The following is a 19909-nucleotide window of genomic DNA, read 5'->3' as shown; positions in this document are numbered from 1 at the left end:
AGTGAGAAGGTGCCAAGTCAGCCAGAACCTCCCGCCCTTTCAGGGGTAGTGGCGCGTTTCCCGGCGCCATCACGGATGTCCAAGATCACTCCAGTGGAGAGCTCCTGTTAATATGATTTTCTTTATTGTCAGATAAATGCTACCAGGTTTCTGATCGTTAATATTTTATTTGACTAAGCCAAGATAACAGAGTCCCTGAAAGAGTGTTTCCTTTAGGGTCCAAGGGTGGAGAACTGCTGATATGGATTCCCTAAAATATGTTAGTTTGGAAACTTTAAATGCACTGAACTGTCGTTTAGCCTGGTCAGACCTAGTAGTCAGAGCAGCTCGAATGTGTCAGTATACAAAGTCACTGCAAAGAAGTTGAATAAAAGTGGTAATTCATTTCCTTGTCAAGGCCTAAATCACTGTATAACCCAGGAGATATCCAGTTTCAGATATGCTGATAACCACTCTAAGTATTTACTTTGTTAAGCTTGGCTTGTTTTTTGTGACATGCTGGAATGTGCTTATAGCTATACCAATCAAATGACTCAGAGAAGTGGGATTTAAACGGGAAAAAAAAGGTTGATGACATTAATTTGTTGAGAGATCCTGAGTCCTGTGGAGACACACAGGGTCTCATGACCTCCTCATGACAAGATAACCTCCATGAGAATAAAGGGAAAGGGAGGGTATGAGAGGCCTTCAATCTGTATATTGTTTCCATAATAGATTAAGCTCATCTCAGATTATAAGAAAACAAGGCAAAGAAGTTCAGTAGTTCTGTATGATCCAGAAGAACTGGAGTCTAAACTCTTGATCGGAGCAGAGAACTGAGACCTCTGTGTCTCACTATTTTTATAAATCTTAAAGGTGTACTAGATAGTTGGACCAAGTTTAATTTACAGTGTACTAAGGAAATTTTTTTCAACATGAAGCACAAAAATAGGACAATAACCCAAATGTAGTTTTTTTTTTTTTTTAACTTTCTTTCCCCCAGATACTTCCTATTTTATTGGCTTTTGGAGATTAAAACTGAGAGAACCAGAGTAACCTAATTTTTCACCACTAATACTGCATTGATTCCACTTTTGCATCTCATTAGTTTAATGCAAACAAAAATCATACCTGTGATTTCATTTGGTCTATTATTCACATTCTTTACAATTTCACACACACACACACACACAGAGTTGCCAATCATTTGTGCATATAATCTCCCCCAAACCAAGTCCATCATACTAATGATTGCTCTCTATATGTAAAAATATTTTAGAATTTGTGAACCTGGGTGGGTGTTTGTACAGCTGTAGAGTATTAACCTGTGCTTTGCAGTTTTTACTCACAGCTGGGAGGGCTGGGTGAGATTAAAATGTGGTCTTTTAGCCCATCAGTAGCCAAATAACTGAGAAAGAGGTTTAGATGAGCACCCCCTTGTGCAGCATTGCTCTTTAAGTGAATGAATCATGTTACAATGAAGTTCTGGTATAGTTACCAAGAACTTTCCATCCTGAAGCCTGATTGCCGTTTGATCTTCCTCAAATTCCAACAAGACCAATAGGGTCCATAGGATTTATGTCCATTTTGAAAATGAGTGGCTGGAACTCTGCAATCATAGCATCTTAAAGTTGGAAGGGACTTTAAAGAGTCTCTTGGCTAATGGTTCTCTCTCTTCCTGCTTTCACACAACAAACTCTCACCAGGCACATCTCTCACTACGCACAGACATTCACACACAGGGAAGGAGCATGACTTCAGGGATAACAGCTTTGAATCTCCAGGCAAGAATATGTGCAATGTGCTGCACCACCACCCTTTGTCGAAAAAATCACTCTGTCAGTCCAACCCCTTGTTTTACAGATAAAACGTGGCAGCCAGAAAAGTAAGCAGTTCACCTGGGTCACATACCACTAAGTTCCAGAAATTGAACTATGCCCAGGCCTGCTGACCCCAAGTCCAATGTTGGTTTCACTACAGGTGACCTGCCCTTTGCAAGAACCAGAACCAGGTCCCCAACTTAGAGAGCAAGGCAGAGCTGGGGATGAATGCCCCAGGATTCCCTGCCACGAGGAATCAAAGACCCAGTCACAATTAGTTTACTAAAACCAGCACTATCTGGTGTCCCATATCCTCAAGCATTTAAAATGTCGTTCCAATCTTCAAAGACATTCTTTCGTTCCATTTTTATCTGCTTTTACCCAGGACATTGTTTCCCAGCTCCCGAGTAGTTCACTAGGTGATTTGCATCTCATTAGGAGCTCCAGAAATGACATCTCCCAGCCTGCTGCATGGCATTGTGGGTCTGCTAAGCATCAGATCAGGTCTTAGATTTTTTCATGTTGACATTTTTGAAAAAGCTGAATTAATGCTGTTTTTCACCAGGCAGAGACTGGGTGGCCATTTTGGCCTTAATTCCTGCCCCCCCTCCCCCCCAACAGGGCCAAAGTTAGGGAACAGCCGTTGTCAGGGGCAGTACAGATGAAGTCAGTCATCCCCACAGGAAGACACCTGGCTGGAAGGGAACGTTGCAAGACCTCAGAATAAGCAGTTTAAAAACTCCTAAAAGCCGAGAGATGGGACATGATGCAAACATTCTGAGTATACTGTGTAAAGTAAAGCAAAAAGAAAGAAACCAACAGCAACCCATTGCTGAATCTGTATTACTGATTCTAAGCTTGTGCCTTTTAAACATTTTTTACTAGTTCCAACCCTCCCGACACCCCAGAGCTTTTGCCCTACATTTATGTTTGATTTAAAAAGAGTTTAGTAGGTCAGAATGGCTTTTCAGCTTTGTCATTTATTCACACCAAAACCTGTCAAAGAGCACTGAGCAATATCATACCTCTGGAAACCAGAGATCAATAATGTTTCCATGGTCAGCAAAATTGTTCTCTTGGAATACAAAAAATGATTTTCCCAGTGTCCAGGGAAATTAGCGTCTGCTTGGAGCTCGAGTCCCCTGATGCGGCTTCCAGTGCAAATACCTCACAATGCTAGGAGCTGCTGCCCCTTCCCCACGATTTCTCCTGCCCAACTGAAACTTCTCTGATCCCCGTGCCAACTTGGTAAGATGGTGGCTAGCTAATCTGCAAAATCAATCTAAGCTTTTAAGAGAGGTTTAAGTGCTTGGTTTTTCCAAAGCTGGCTACAAGTTAAAATCATCCAGAAGGGGATTGGGGGAGGAAGGGTGGGACTCTGTTTAAAAGCCAGTAACGGGGGTGGGGGGATGGGTTAGCCCAGTGATGGATATTAAAGAGGGCACATACTGAATGGAGCACTGGGTGTTATACGCAAAAAATGAATCACGGAACACTACATCAAAAACTAATGATGTAATGTATGGTGATTAACATAATATAATAAAAAAAAAGTTTTTTAAAAAATATAAATAAATAAAATAAATAAAAGCCAGTAATGCCAGAGCCCTACCCCTGACTAACTGAATCAGGAGGTCCAGGGGTGAGGCTAAGGCATCTGTATTTTTTTATATGTTCTTCAGAGGATTCTACTGTGCAACCAGGGTAGAGAACCACTCCCATTAAACCAGAGTTAGGATAACCCTTTATGAGCACCTGCTCAGCCTCGGGTGCCAGGTTTTCTCTTTTCATACATTATCTGTCATCTTCACCACAACCTTAACTGGGTGATCATCCTCACCAAGGTCAGACCTCTAAAAAGTAGGGCTAGAGGTGGGATTCATGCTCCAGTTTTTCTAAACCTGCTGGGTTGTTTTTGTTTTTTGTTTTTTTTCTTTCACAACACTGATATTTCTCAAAGTGTGGGACATGGGCCTCTGCAAGTTAATTTTAGATGGTGTGTGGATGTGACCCTAAATAACACCGAATCATGTAAAAGAAAGTTACTCCTTTTTCAGTTCTCAGTTTAAATTCTCATATTAAGAAGAAAATCATAGCTATATAAATATGTCTTAAATTCCTCTCACACCTCTCTTTTTAAACAAACCTTTTAAAGAAGCCCAAAACATTCTGTGGGAAACAGAATCTAGTTCAGTTGTGATAGTACTGTTTTGTTTTCATTGCATTTACTTTATGATTTACTTCTATTTATGGCAAATGACACTGGCTCTCCATTTAGCACAGCAGTGAATAAAGATTCATTTTTTAAAAATGTGTTTAAGTAAAAAAAAATAGTTGATTTTAAAAATACTACATGAAGAATACTACAGGTGTCTTGAATATAGCAAAAAACATTTTTAAGTGGTGGATGATGACAGAAGTTTGAGAAATGCTTTCCTACAACATGCTAATTTTCAAAAGTGGCATCTCCACACCTGTTAGCCAGTGGGAAGTCTCATCTCTCATCCCAACACAACAGGCAGGCAAAGCTCATTCCATCCTGTTTAGGTCCAGCCAGGACCTATGAACTTAGCTGCTGCTTTCAGCTCATGAGGAATCCTGAAACACAAATGGCTAATAAACGGGGAGGGGGGAAAGACAGACACTCGTCCTCTCAAGTAATCAATGAAATGCAAATCAAAACACAAATGATGTGCCATTTTTCACCTATTCAGTTATTAGACTTCTTCTTACAGATACTGTCCCATGCTGGTGAGAGCCTTCAGAAATGGATAAATCTCAGGTTCAGGTGGTAGAAGTATATTTGCTGCGTACTTTCTGGATGACAATTGGGATGAATCAAAATGGCAATAAATCATAACTTTTAAAAACAGGTATATTTTTTAGCCAATTATTCAACCTCTAGGAATTTATCTTAAGAAACTAATGTGATTATCAAAGATCAAACTATGAGATGTTCCTCAAAGCACTACTTAGAGAAAAACATTGGAAACAACTTTCATGCCGAATATAGGAAATTATGTAAGTTAATCATGCATCATCCATTAAATGAAATACCATACAACCATTAGAAATGATGCCATTTAGACCAATCTGGAAGACAAGAAACTTGTTCCAGGATTTACTTCTATTTTGGGGATGGGATCACGGGGTGGGAAAAAAGATGAACTTTTCATTGCTTAATTTATTTGAACATCATGGTCATTTATTGCTTTAAAAATGTGACTCTATAGGAGCCTGGCTGGCTCAGTCGGTAGAGCACGCAACTCTTGATCTCAGGGTTGTAAGTTTGAGCCCCATGTTGGATGTAGAAATTACTTTAAAAATCAAGTCTTTAAAAAAAATGTAAGTCTCAAAGAAATATACTGTTTTTCAAGTAAGTTAATATCATGGAAAATACGACTTCATTGTTAAGTAGGGGGGAACACAGGAACAAGTGACTGAATTTTTTGTTGTTAAGAAAAGTGAATGCAGGGGCCCCTGGGTGGCTCAGTCAGTTAAGCATCTGCTTTGGCTTGGGCCATGATCTCAGGGTCCTGGGATCAAGCCCAGCCTTGGACTCCCAGCTCAGTGAGGAGTCTGCTGCTTTCTCTCCCTGTGCCCATCCCCCTTGCTCATGTGTGCTCTCTCCCTCTCTCTCTCTCTCTCCCCCAAATAAATAAATAAAATCTTTAAAAAAAGAAGAAAAGTGAATGCATAGTCCTAGAAAAATCTTGAAAGGATATTAAGAAAAAAAATACTAATCAACTTTGTTTTTAAGAGGCTGACTTCATCTCCCTCCTTGGTAGACTAGTTTCCCCAGGGGTGTCCCAGGATAAGAAAGGCCCTTTTCCTATTGGAAGCTTTGGCAATAATAATATCCTGACTGACAGAACCACAGAGTGGGCCACATATCTTAACAAGAATAGTGAATGGTCACCATGCATTCATTCATTATTTGTTAAGTGTGTGCCAAGCCCTGAGCTATAAAATAGTTTTAGGGGAAGTTATTGCCACTTCCCTAACTAGTAAGGAGAAAATTCCACGTAGACAATTTATAACTCCACTGTCTTGCACAGGCACTAATTTAACTCAGAGATGTTTTCTTTGTAGCAATTTTGCAATTTTGAAGAAGATTGTTCATGACATAACATGGCAACTGGGAAAATTTGTAGCTTTCCTTTCATCTTAGAAAGGAAGATCTGAATTACATGCACCCCAGGAGAAAATCTCTCTTTCTGGTTGTGTGTGTGTTTTACAAAAGCCCACCGAATTCCTTAGTCCTTCCTGAAGTTAGGGCGAGGTGAAAACTTATAAGAATGTCTCAGTAACAGAACAAGCATCATAGTAAAGGCCGTGGCCTAGGCTTTGAGATTTTTAATCAAAAGACCTGAGTTCTAGCCCTGGCTCTGAAGGGAGACCGGCTGAGGGGCCCATGCTCCTGGGCTCAGACCCCTTAGCTATAAAAGGAAGGGGCCAAACCCCAGAGATTTATCATCCTCCATGCCATGACTTAAATTTGAAAATCTGAACTCCTAAGGCATAATATCTTCCCTCCTATTCCCTGTCAAGACTCTGAGCATCCCCAAAATAGCCTGTTCCTCAAGGTATATCAGGATCAGGTGGTTTACAACACATTAAGAAGATTCTTCCATAGACAGCATTTTTAAGGTAGTGCAGATTCTTGCAGACTCTGCCAGTGTGGTTCTTATTGGTAAGGAAAGATTGAATATGGTCTAGTATAGCGGCTCCCAAGCCTAGCTGTACATTAGAACCATCCAAGGCGTTGTTGTTGTTGTTGTTGTTGTTGTTGTTGTTGTTGTTGTTGTTGTTTTAATGTCAATGCCTTAGTCCTGATCTGGGCACCAGTATTTCTAAAATTGAACAACTGGTGTAATGTAAAGAAAATGACCTTTGGGACATTTGGAAACCCGAATTCTCCTTTGCCTCTAACTTGCTGTGTGATCTCTTAATCTCCCTATGCCTCTCTTATCTCTTTGGGGTTAGTTGTCCTTCCCAAAAATGAGATGAAATGAAGAAAAAGCTACTTTGTAAAACAAGATTTGGTAATAAAAATGAAATGGTAAGTGGAAGAGACATAGAGCCAGAAAAGACAAATCATCTCATTGGAGGCTAGTTCGTTAAGTGTCCACTGGAGTACTACACAGCATGGTCAGCCATCACTGAGGAGAAAGATTATCCAGCTGACAGCTAGACTGCTGTCACCCCCATCTGCTCTGAGAATTTTGGTCATAGAAATTATGTACCTCCCTTTATGCACAGAGTTGACAGAGCTCTGTAAGTTAATTGCATAACTCTAATTCGGTTTCATGTCCCAGAGATATATCTAGTAACCCCATATGGGATTGGCCATCTGTAAATCTAGAACACTGAACACCGTTTGCTTCAAGGGGATGTTTTACTTGGCAAGTGACCCTGGGAATGCCTCATCCACAAAATGGCAATCAGATCAGCAGTCTTATTCCTGCCTGCTGAGGGCCCACAGGGAGAGTGCATAGGACTATGGTTCTCTCAGTGTGCTCTCTCCCTTTCCTCCCAGGAACCCTTCCCACTGCCTGTCCATTCCTCAGAGGCCTAGAATCCATACTGCCCCACTAAGCAGGGGAATATTTGGGCCATATGCCCCATCCTGCCCTCCCTTGCCATTGTCCTTCCCTCATTACGATCCTGCTAGGAAATGGATCAGAATGGCACATCTGTAATGGGTGATAAAAAATGAAACCCTAAGTGTTAGGGGACAGTATAGAGGAAGAGCATCTGTAGCCAAAATAGCTATAATTCAGTAAGTCAATCAGACTGAGGAAATAGTTTCCTTCTTCATCTCTGAGACCCTAGGAGGAAACAAAAGGCCTTGTTTGTAACTTGAAATGGTGCTTGAATTAGGGTTGCCTGATACAAAAACAACAAATAAATACAGAACACCCAGCTAGATTTGAATTTCAAATGAACAACCGATCATTTTTTAATACAAGTATGTCCTGAATATTGCACAGGATTTTATTAGATTAAAAAAAGTACTGGTTGTTTATCTGAAATTCAAATTTAATTGGGTGTTACATATTTGATCTGGCAATTCTAGCATGGATCTACCTGCATGTTCAGTAAAGAGAATTGAAATATGAAATTTCCAAACCAGTTGTTTGAAGTTATGTAACGAAGCCAGCAACTGAATTCAGCCGTTTGTTTCTCACCAAGGGCTTAGCAGTTGTGTACCCGCACAGGGTGGTGATTTGGGGTTGGGGAGCCAAGAGTATGCCTGTCCCACTGCTGCCCACTGAGATGCCATTTACATGTCTTGCGTTTTGCAACAGATTTTTTTAAAGATTTTATTTATTTATTTGACAGAGACACAGCGAGAGAGGGAACACAAGCAGGGGGAGTGGGAGAGGGAGAAGCAGGCCTCCCGCTGAGCAGGGAGCCCGATGCGGGGCTCGATCCAGGACCCTGGGACCATGACCTGAGCCGAAGGCAGATGCTTAACGACTGAGCCACCCAGGCGCCCCACATTTTGCAACAGATTTATCTCCATTTTATTTTAAGGTTCTGGGACAAAACTCCGAAGAAAGTGATGTGTTCAGATCTCAAATATGAAATCAGAAGGCGCAAGGGGAGAAGAAGGTGCAGTGATTCTTGAAAGGGAAAGAGACCTATGTTAAATGGTATCCATGACATAATATACTTTCAAAAAGTGTTATGACGAGGTGGTCCCCAGAGGATTACAAACTGGAGCATTGGCGTGGCTTATAAACATTTATGTGAACTAGAAATAGGCCAGTTTCAGAATCTGAACATCATTGTCTTCAAATGACTCCTATACTAATATTTATCTTCAAACTTGAATTGCCCATTTTGTCTGTATAAACTAGTCAAATGAACTAGGTAATCGCCAGATAACCCTATTGTTTTTTAGCTCTTAGATGCAAACTATTGGCTCAGGAGCCAGAGACGGGTTCCAGCTTCCACTCTGCCACTTTGAGATTTAGCTTTCTTAGCTATGCTTTCTTTATCTACCAAAAGAAGGAATAATTTTGCCCTGCATGCCTCATTGATTTCTTTTAAATTTTAAAGGAAAAAAATTCATGATAAATTCTCAATGTGCACACCTATTTAGATTTAATCAATGTGCTATATGCTGTTTTGTCTTTTTCTTCTTTTTCTGAATTTTGAATTTTCATCTATCGACAGCATACCTTAAATTTGTCTTTGTTGGTGCCTTCATGGGATGATACCGTGTTCATACTCAGAGTTAACTTCTCCCCAATTATTAAATATTTGTCATGTTTCTAGCTTTTTTCCACTACAAAATTGTTATCATAATCCATCTTCATATAAATTGTCTTTTTCTCTCCTCTGGTTTCCTTCACTGGGACATGTTTCTTGGAACAAGTTTGATTAGCTTTTGTTATTTATTGTCAAGTTGCACTTCAGGTGAGGTGGAGCCTATGGACTCCTTTGTGTATGTGGGTCCACTCCCACATTGTCTTTTGATCTTTAATTTATCCTAATTAATAGAAAAGCAGTTGTAGTTGTTTTAGTTGAAGCTCTTTGTGAGGATGGCTAAGCATTTTTCAATATCTCATTTCATTAATTGTATTTCAGCATGTATGAATGTGTCTCCATCTTTCTCTTGTCTCAGTCTTTCCACATTATGGATGGTAGACTTTTGTGTGTATATATTTTTAAATTTGTTTTTATCTTTCTGATGCACTTCCTTTCATCTTAGTTTTGTTACTGTCCATCATATAGAATATTTTACTTTATTGTTTGTATTATAATTGAGCCCATCCTTGTCACTTATATCTTCTTCCATAGTTAAGATAATCCATTTCATTCCCCTTTAAGGTTTTTATAGGAATATTTAAAATGTTTAACTATATAACACATCTGGAATTTATTGTGGCCTGTGAGAATCAAAAAGCATATTGAGAAAAGTAAACAATTTAGAATTTTTTTTTAAAACTAACTTGAGTCCAGCAACACTAACTTACGACAAGTCACTTAACCTCTTAAGACCCTGTGCCCTCTATTAGACTGAAGACAGGGACCTTGTCTTATTTTTCTTTGTTTTCCCCCACAATATCCAGGAAAGTACCTTACATATAGGATAAATTTTATAAGATCTATATTCAGGTCATGCTTTTTGCATAATTATTACTATCAAATTGTTCCAATAGCATTTATTAAATAATGATTCATTTCTCAAATGTTTATTTGGTTACTTATTATTGATCACATATCAGTGATACTCAGACTTGGCAAAACACCTGGAAGTTATGGCCTTCTGCAAAGCATCATGAAACATGGAGATATTTAAGTTAAAATAATGAAAATTAAAGCTTGATGCTAAATCAGACACCAACTTACACTAGATTCTAGTATAGTACAGATACCATCAGATGCCAAGAGTTTTTTTTTTAATTTGTGGGAGAAATGTTAAAATTGAGAAAATTCTACCCAATGACTTAATTCCTTCTAAGAATCAGGAAAAGAACACCCACCCATGGAACAGGTAGTTCATCGAGAGCAAAAGTTGAAAACCACATCTTGTATTAAGCATACCCAGTTGAGAACATAAATAAAAGCTGCTGATCAAATGTAAACACTACATGAAGTCCAGCTGAACTGGGCTGAACTCCAGCTGAACTCAGAAACTATTTAAGATCAGCCTTTTGAGTTTCCAGCGTTGGAATTCCCATAATATTAGGAAGTCTAAGGGAGAATAGATGTCTGATCTCCAGTGTGTGTTCACACCAGCAACCATAATTCCAGGCACTTCTGTTCATTAATCTATAAATCAGAGGAGATGACACAAGGCACCTTGTGTCCTACCATATCATAGCATATGGACTTCACAAAGCAAGCAGGAGGTATGTTGGAACTCTCAGAAAGAACCCATTTCCATTCTGGATTCGTTGTAGTCTGAAGACAATGCCATCTCGAGAGCTGGAGTCCTGCCTTCTGCACAGACTTCCTGAAGATGTGGACAGGGATATCTTTAAAGGCTACTGGAGCCTTCTGCAAGCAACTTCATTGTGCTGTGCTAATTATTTGTATGTTTTCACAGAGCTTACTTTTACTTAGACCTTAGCTTACAAAAACAGTTTCTTGTTAAGAAAGACAATATGCTGTAGTTTTAAAAAGAACACTTCTAGAACAGGAGGTAAGAATCTAGGGTTGCATCCTCATTCTGCCACTTCATCTGGGATGAGTCGTTCAACATTTGTGGGCCTCAGTTTTCTTTTCAAAAAAAAAAATGGGTATTTAGAATAAATGGTTCCTAAAGTCCTATATAGTTCTAATAGTCTTGTTCAACATAGATATTTCCAGTTCAAGTGAAGATGCAAAACTTCATACTTAGGAAACTGATAATTTGCTATTCATAATGGCCCTTGCTGAGTTATTCTTCACTTAGAAAATTCCCCGAGAATTTCCCTAAATAGTAGGAACCTCTAGTGAAGTCAAGTTCTGATTCCAAGTACAAATCTCCAACTCTGTTTTATGAATATGCTATACACTCGGTAGAGGAAAGTGATATTTCTTCTCTGGACTGTGACATTCATGAACAATATTCTGTGGCAGCTCTGGGGGGTGTGTGTGTGTATGTTGGCAAGAAGTTAGAACTGCTAAATCCTGATTCAGATATAGTGCCAAAAGGACAGCAGATTCCACGAAAGTCATCTGCTTAGAAGGGAAATAAATCATGACTTCATTGGACACGTGGTTTCTTAATCTCCAGTTCACTCTTGGTCCAAGGTTCTGAAATCAGGGCTAACACGGAGAGGCTGCTTTGTGAAATCATGCAATTATCTTTTCCCCTTCTCCTTTACACTATCTCCAGAGATTGCATGGATCAATGGTACTGTTCAAAGCATTTCAGTAAATACTAGTTCGAGCCATTTTCCCTCCAAAATGTATCCCACCAAAAGGTTTGCTTCTCATCTACCCAAGAGTGTGTGTGCTCCAGATGTCTTTGAACCCTCACTGTAGGATGTGGTGTAAACTATCCCAGATAGCCTTCATTGTCCTGAGTTACCCCACTAAGCTACTACTCCGCACGCTACAAAGGCTGACCACCAACCTCTACTTCACCAGCATGGACGAACCAATTTGTTTTCTGTCACTCTTGACAGCTGATTTGGATAAGAGCAACAAAGCAAAGTTCTAGTGGCCCTTGTTTACACTTAGCAATTCCTATGTGTGTATTTGTGTTTTAGGATGACATTTCTGCCAATATTAGCAGAGCTCCAACATACCCGTTAAAATGGGACACGGTTTCCACTTAGTGCATTTATGTGAAGAGCAGTTTTTTACCTGATTTCCACAACACCTCAGATGGTTTACAGTAAAGTTTTGCTATCTTGTTGCAGTTTCAGAAAATGGTCTTATACAGAAGCAGCGAACACCTCGCCGAAGATGTCAGCAGCCCAAAATGTTGAGTAGCCCTGAGGACACCATGTACTATAACCAGTTAAATGTGAGTTCAAAGTGGCCATAAAGCTGTTTCACTGGCTTTGTTTCCAGTTAATAATTCTGTTATTAATACCTGTTCCAGCCCCTCCAGCCCCACCCCCACTCTCTTATGCTCTCTTCTCGAACATGTGCTTAGGCTCTTTATCTGTTGCTTTCATGTCAGGATGTCTGCCTTCACGGTGAATAATTGATGTGGTTTATCAAAGACGAGCAAGATGCATGCTTCATCAGGCTCACTTGAGCCCTTTGATCAAAAAAATTATGCTGTGACTTCTGATATTATCAGCATCTGCTTGCATTCAACACAAAATCACTTTGAATTAAAAATTAACGACTTGCTGCTTTGCTTTGACTGTGTGTTCTTGGCCCTCTCCACAGGGAACTCTAGAATATCAAGGGAGCAAGAGGAAGCCAAGAAAACTTGGGTAAATATCTGTCTTCTTAGTTCTAAGCAACTGTAAACAGAAGGGGTCCTTTGTGATATTACAGAAAATGCAAAACTTTCCAGAGAAGCTTCTAAAAATATGCAAATGGGGATATCACCACTATTATTGACATTGGAAACTACTTTTCACAGTAGCAGCTACATAAAACTTGAATCTTTTCTGTCCAAAAAGGCTGAAATTGCCACCTAAAGGCAAATGTTATTTTTCACAATTATGCCATGAAATTGTGGTTTCCCTCATAATTGCAGACGTAGCAGATTGTATAAAACTCTCCCACAAGTAAAAGCATTCCACGCAGTGCAAATAGGCCGCTTCCCACATCACCCTACCCCTGGGCCTTAAAAGTACACAAAGGAAAATCTCCCCCAGTGGTTAGACAGAGGACATTAGGGAGTTTGTGGCTCATTTGATTGTTAGTATCCCGATCGAGAATATCGTGACATACGTAACTGGTGCTAGTTTGAGAACTGGAGGAGGACAGGAGGGAGCTTTCTATTCTAGAGGGAACCAAACAAGGACAGACAAGTCAATTCAGGCAGACAAGTTGTAATATGATCACAACTTCCAGACACCACTACATTGGGCCCGTTATCAGCCCGTGACCCTGAGGTGAAAGGCTTTGCGGATCAGACCTCAGTTCCTGTGTTCTGGGAGACCCTGAGCTACCTACCTGCCATTGAGGGGACCCAACCCTGTTCTCAGCACTCACGCAACTTAACTGCTCCAGGGATGACTGCGGCCTTTGTCCTCTTTTTCTGCTGAAAACTCTTTTCTTTGTTGCAGCCAAATCAAAGTGCTTGATGGGGAAGATGAATATTACAAATCCTTGTCACCTGTGGACTCTATTCCCGAGGAAGACAACCCATCCTGCCCTTTCTTTTCTTCCTCATCCTCAAAAGGAACATCTTTTGCTCAGTACTGAAGTGTACTTCCTGCCCCCCAAGTCTGTTGAGGGTAAGAACAATCGTGGTAATTGACTGTCATTTAATAAGAAAGTACTGCGATGGGGTCATCTTCTTTGGACACATGGTCTGGGTCTGAGACTTACTGAATAATTTGCAGATTCCTAACCATGTTCTCATATCTCCATTGCCCTCCCCATATCTGCAGTGCGGCCTGAGCTGGGCAGTTTTCATTTTCTCATCTCATGGGTACCTGTGGGATACTGAGCACACCTCCAGTACAGCAATAGGCGTCATTCGTGCCCTCAGAATCTAGGAGGGTAACAGATAGTCTCACCATAAGCCAATCGTGAATGCTGATGGTATTTATTTTTCCTGCCACGTCAGTCCTTGCAAAATCTGCCCCTGTGAAAATTCAGTCCTCCCTTTCCACCTTACATTCTTCCCCCTGCATTCCCCTCCTCCTTTGAGAGACCCTTCAGGCCTTTCTCCAGAGTCAGAATTCCACTGCCGAGGGTCCCCATCCTGAAGAAGCACACTACCCAAGGTCTCCTAGGGCAGGATAATTTTTTGTGTTTAGGGGGAGAGGCCTAAATCCTTCTGTAAGGCAGATGAACTCCTCTTTTGCTAGTTATTATGCTGATAAAGGCTTTGCCTCTTTACTCCCATCACCTTAGCAGTAAAAACAAAGGAATTAGAGGGAAAGAAAATTTGGACCTGTCATAGTCTATGTCACATGGTTAGTAAATTCCCATTCTCTGGTCAGTGATGTCCACTAGGCTGTGAGTGATTGTAGGGAAAGGATCTTGTTTTGTGCCTATTTTTGTGGGCAGAGGCTAGGTCAGTGCCTGTCACAGAATGGACATCCCGTAAATGCCCTTAAGTGAATGGAGGGACTTCACTTATTTACACTAACATATGTGACAGGAAAGTATATTTCAATTCTGTGTGCTACATGATTAATCACTTTTCTTACACCATAAGCTCTGATTTTTTACCCCAGGTTGGGCTAGTCCTATTATAATAATATTGTACCATATATTATAATACTCAGTATGATTCAATACAACAAACATCTTTTGAGCAACTACTCTATGCAAAACAATGTGTGAGATTGCTGTATGATATAAAAAAAAAAAAAACAACCCTACAAGACCTTTTCTCTAGAACAGATGTTCTCAGCATTTTTTACTTTAAAATACTTGGCAGATGGGGCGCCTGGGTGGCTCAGTTGGTTGGGCGACTGCCTTCGGCTCAGGTCATGATCCTGGAGTCCCAGGATTGAGTCCCGCATTGGGCTCCCTGCTCAGCAGGGAGCCTGCTTCTCCCTCTGACCCTCCTCCCTCTCATGCTCTCTATCATTCTCTCTCTCTCAATAATAAATAAATAAAAATCTTAAAAAAAAATAAAAAAATAAAATACTTGGCAGATCGTACATGTGGGAGTACCCAGATTTTGGGGAAAAAATAACTGGAAGAAATAGAAGAAAAAATGTTATCAGAGTTACAGAGGGGAAAATTTTAATATACATTTTACAAAGATAAAATAATGAAATGAGGCATCTAAAGATCTCAGAAATGTATTTTTAAAGAAAAAGAAATAGGAAAAGCCAATTATTTAATAGTTAAACTTTACTTTTTAAAAAAATGAGCCTTGATTTTTTTTCTCACACATTCACCCCAAAGGTAATGTTTATTAAGGTATACAAGCAGAAGAAACACAAATGACCTTTATTATTTAAAAAATATCTAGTATATGTAGCTTTTTAACATAATTTAAATATAAGTATTTTTGTGTTGAATTATAGGATAGGTGTACAACATAGTGATTCGACAGTTCTGTGCATCATGTGGTGCTCACCACTCTAAGTGTAGTTCCCATCTCTCTCCATACAATATACTTGACTGCATTCCCTGTGCTTCACTTTTCATCTCTGTGACTTAGTATGTAAAACTGAAGTCTGGGCCGCCTGGTGGCTCAGGCGGTTAAGCATCTGACTCTTGATTTTGGCTCAGGGTTGTGACACCGAGCCCCACTCTGGGCTCCACGCTGGGCATGGAGCCTGCTTAAGATTCTCTCTCCCTCTGCCCCTCCCCCCACTCCATAAATAAATAAATAAATAGATAAATCTAGAAGTTTATTGTCTCTTAATCCCCATCACCTATTTCACCCATCCTCCCGCCTCACTCCCCTCTGGTAACCATCAGTTTTTTCCCTGTATTTATGAGTCTGTTTCTGGTTTCTGTTTGTATGTTTGTTTGTCCATTTGTTCATTTGTTTTGTTTTTTAGATTCTACATGTAAGTGAAATCATACAATATCTGTCTTTCTCTGACTTATTTCACATAGCATAATACCCCTCTAGGTCCTTCCATGTTGTCACAAATGGCAAGATCTCATTCGTTTTTATGGGAATAATTATGAAATTATAATTTAGAAGCTCTGCAGTAGGGGTGCCTGAGTGGCTCAGTTGTTAAGCGTCTGCCTTCAGTTCAGTCATGATCCCAGGATCCTGGGATCGAGCCCCGCATCGGGCTCCCTGCTCAGCGAGAAGCCTGCTTCTCCCTCTCCCACTCCCTCTGCTGTGTTCCCTCTCTCACTGTGTCTCTCTCTGTCAAATAAATAAAATCTTTAAAAAAAAAAAAAGCTCTGCAATAATTAGTCATTGCCACAGCTAGAACTCCTAACTACTTTAGAAATGGGGTTCACCATCAGCTACACCATCTACAGATTGTAGATGTTATTCTTAAACTATTCATAATGCCACAAACTCAAGGAGCAATTCTTAAATCAAATATATGAGAATGATGCAACCTGGAATCTCATAAATGTCCTGTTAGATTTATCAAAGTAATAAGCACACGGCAAAAACAAAACAAAAAATCAGAGAGTCCAGAGGGTTTATAATGGAAATCAATCTTCTTCTCCCTGTCCCTACCTTAGTCCCTCCCCTCTGAAGCAACCATTTTTTATTATTTCTAATTCTAATTCTTTTAATGGTTTCCATCATGTCTGTGAATAATTTACTTCCCTCTTCTTGGTTTATCATTTTCAAAAATATTTACTCTCCCCCTCTATGAAAGATGTGCATTTATTTCAATTCTGTCTCCCCTCTCTTACTTCTTCCAGTGCTTACAATTTAATGTTTAAGTTTTTGTTGATTACCTTTTAAACTTTAAATTATATAATTAAACCCTATTTTTGTGTGTCATTGACTTTAGATAGTATCTCTGCGAGAATACCTGACATGAAGAAAACCAACAAGCTGAAAAATACTGTCAAGACAAAATAACTGACCTTGGACAAAATAGAAATCATTCTGGGAATAGAACAGTTTTTAAAAGCTTCACTGGAAACCATTGGTGTTCATGTTGTGAGCTGCTGGCTTTTCTTCCATTTTGGTTCATCTGCAGACATGCCTCCATCCACTTTAACTTTCTTTATTTTTAAATGTCATGCAAATACAGAAAAGGGCACAAATCAGAGGACTCAACTCATTAAGTTATCAGAAAGTGAATGTCTATATAACTGCCCCTACAGTCAAGTTATCTATGTAACCACTCCTACAGTCTGATATGTTATTAGAAAGTGAGTATATATAAACCTTCTGTGGGTCGAGTGGAACGTTGTCAGCACACTAGAAGTCCCCCTCTTGTCCATTCCCAATCACCCACCTCTCCAAAGACAAGCACTCTCATGACTCTTGTGGTAAATACTTCCTTGGTTTTCTTTATAATTTTACCACTTACAAACGTCCCTAAACACTATAGTTAAATTTTGCCTCTTATAGTTAGGTTCTGGGGACTTTATATAAATGGAATCATGTAGCATGTAATCTTTTGGGTTTTGTTTCTTTTATTTGGTGTTATATTTGTGAGATTAATCTATGTTGTAGAATGTAAACATAGCTCATTCATTTTCAAAACTATGTAACATTCCAGTATATGAATATGGCATAATTGACTTGGCCATTCTGCTTTTGATAGACAAATATGAATTATTTCCAGTTTGGGGCTATTCTGGACATTGCTACTATGAACATTGTTGTGTGTCTCTTGGTGTCTATTTGCATGCATTTCTGTTGGCTATATACGTAGGATTAGGATGGCAGAGTTCTAAGGTACCCATATCTGCACTTCAGTAGGTAATACCAAACTGTTTTCCTAAGTGATTTTACCAATTTACAGTCATACCTGTGACATAAAAGAGCTTCCATTGTTCTGTATTCTCTCCAATTCTTGTTATTATCCGTCTCCTTCATGTGGGCACTCTGATGGGTATATATTAGAATCTCACTGTTGATTGATAGCTTACATATCTCTGATTAATAATGATATTGAGCACATTTTCATACTTTAGTGGCCTAAAATTTTAGATACCTTCTTTTGTGATATGCCCATTTTTATTTGGGTTAACTACATATTTTCTTTTAATTTGAAGAAGTGTATTATATATTGTTAGTTATATGTGTTGCAAATATTTTCTCCACTAGGTGGTTTGTCCTTTCATTCCCTTAAGGTATCTTTTGATTAAAAAAAAAAGTTTGTAATGTTAACATAATACAACTTATCGGTGTTTTTCTGTTTGATTAGTACTTTTTTATAGCCTATTAAGAAATCTTATCCAGCCCCAAGGTCATAAAGGTATTTACCTTTAGGATTTTCTGGAGACATTATTGTCTTGCCTTTCACATTTAGATCTTCAACCCACCCAGAATCAATTTTGTGAATGCTATGTGGTAAGGGCCAGTTTTCATGTTTTCTAATAATGGATATTCAGCTGTCAAAGGCCCATTTAATGAAAAGGCCATCTCTTTTCTACTGCTGTAAAATACTACCATTTACATAAATCAAGTAATCATGAATCTGTTCCTAGATTCTCTGTTCTGTTCTGTTGATCTATTATCCTTGCCGTAAATCCTATACATTTATAATAGGCTTTGGTATATGACAGAGCAAGTCTTCTAACACGGTTTTTCTTTTCCAAGAGACGTTTGATTAGTCTGGGCTCTTTGCATGTTATAGATTCAAATAGTCAATTTATGAAAAAAAGAAAAAACTGTTGGTATTTCTTTGGAATTATCTTGAGTCTGTAAGTCAATTTGGAAGTAATTGTCATGTCTACAATATTGAATTTTCCAAACTATAAGCATGGTATATCCTTCTATTTATTTAGTTATTCCTTCTCTTCTCTTAATAATGATTAATAATTTTATCTGAGAAATCTTACACATAGTTTATTAGTTTTATCCCTATGTACCATATATAATTTTATAGTATTTAAAAGTGTTTTTTAAATTTTTTAACTGTTTGTTGCCTGTTCTAGATTAAATGTTTATGTCTCCCCAAAATTCATATCCTTAAATCTAATTCCCAATGTAGTGGTATTTGTTGGTGGGGTCTTTGGGAGGTGATTAAGTCATGAGAGTAGAGCCCTCATGAATGACATCAGTACCCCTTTAAAGAGACCCCAAAGACCTGGCTTGCCTCCACCCCATAAAGACACAGTGGAGAGATGGCTATCTCTGAACCAGCAAGCAGACGCTCATGAGACACCAAATCTCCTGGCACCTTGATCTTGGACTTCCCAGACCTCCAGAACTGTGAGAGATTAATTTCTGTTGTTTAAGCCACCCAGTCTGTAGTATTCTGTTATGGCAGCCCAAACAGACTAAGACATGCCATTATATGAAAGTGCAATTGATATTTAGTATTTGAGATCCATCAGCTTTGCTAAGTCATTAATTCCAGTAATGTATCTAGATATTTTTGGATTTTCTACATACATAATATTACCTCTACAAATAACTATAGACATTTTCTTCCTTTTTCATACTGCATACTTCCTTTTATACTTTGTTTTTTTCTTGACCTACTGTCTTATAATGTTTTTACTGCATTATAAACCACCCCAAATTATTTCTTACAAGTCTGTGGTTGGCTGAATATTTCTGCTGATTTGAACTAGTCTTGCCAGGACTCATTTGTGCATCTGCAGTTAGCTGAGGTCAGCTAAGCACCTTTGCTGATGTTGGCGGGGTTTCTCACATATCTAAGACCAAGCAAGGACAGCTGGGCCCCCTTAGTTCTGTTCAACATGGTCTCATCCTCCAATTTGTTATTATCCCCAGTGGCGGTGCCAGAGTCACTGAAAAAGAGAGGGAGAAGGGAAGGAGAGGGAGAGAGAGAAAGAGGTCTCTTGAGGCTCAAACTGGCACATTGTCAATTTAGCCATATTCTTTTAACCAAAGCAAAATACAAGGCCAGCTCAGATTCAAGAGGGGCTTCGGAGTC

The 19909-nt window shown here is 39.2% G+C and overlaps 1 protein-coding gene across 1 annotated transcript in view; it reads left to right on the top strand.

The window, feature by feature from the left end:
* The window catches only part of MYO3B (myosin IIIB), a 394690-nt gene extending 376036 nt beyond the window's left edge, over positions 1 to 18654 (top strand). Inside the window, exons 32-35 of the mRNA XM_035008358.1 lie at positions 12167 to 12273; positions 12648 to 12694; positions 13499 to 13669; positions 16838 to 18654. Of these exons, the coding sequence (XP_034864249.1) occupies positions 12167 to 12273; positions 12648 to 12694; positions 13499 to 13637 (293 nt within the window). The 3' untranslated portion in view covers positions 13638 to 13669; positions 16838 to 18654. The remainder of the gene's footprint in view (positions 1 to 12166; positions 12274 to 12647; positions 12695 to 13498; positions 13670 to 16837) is intronic.
* The last annotated feature ends 1255 nt before the right edge of the window (positions 18655 to 19909 follow it).

This window comes from Mirounga leonina, unplaced genomic scaffold, assembly GCF_011800145.1.
Source record: "Mirounga leonina isolate KUSES-001 unplaced genomic scaffold, KU_Mleo_1.0 Mir_151, whole genome shotgun sequence".
NCBI classification, from domain to species: domain Eukaryota; kingdom Metazoa; phylum Chordata; class Mammalia; order Carnivora; family Phocidae; genus Mirounga; species Mirounga leonina.
Note: the sequence above shows the minus strand (reverse complement) of the source record. Positions and strands in the feature narration are given on the sequence as shown.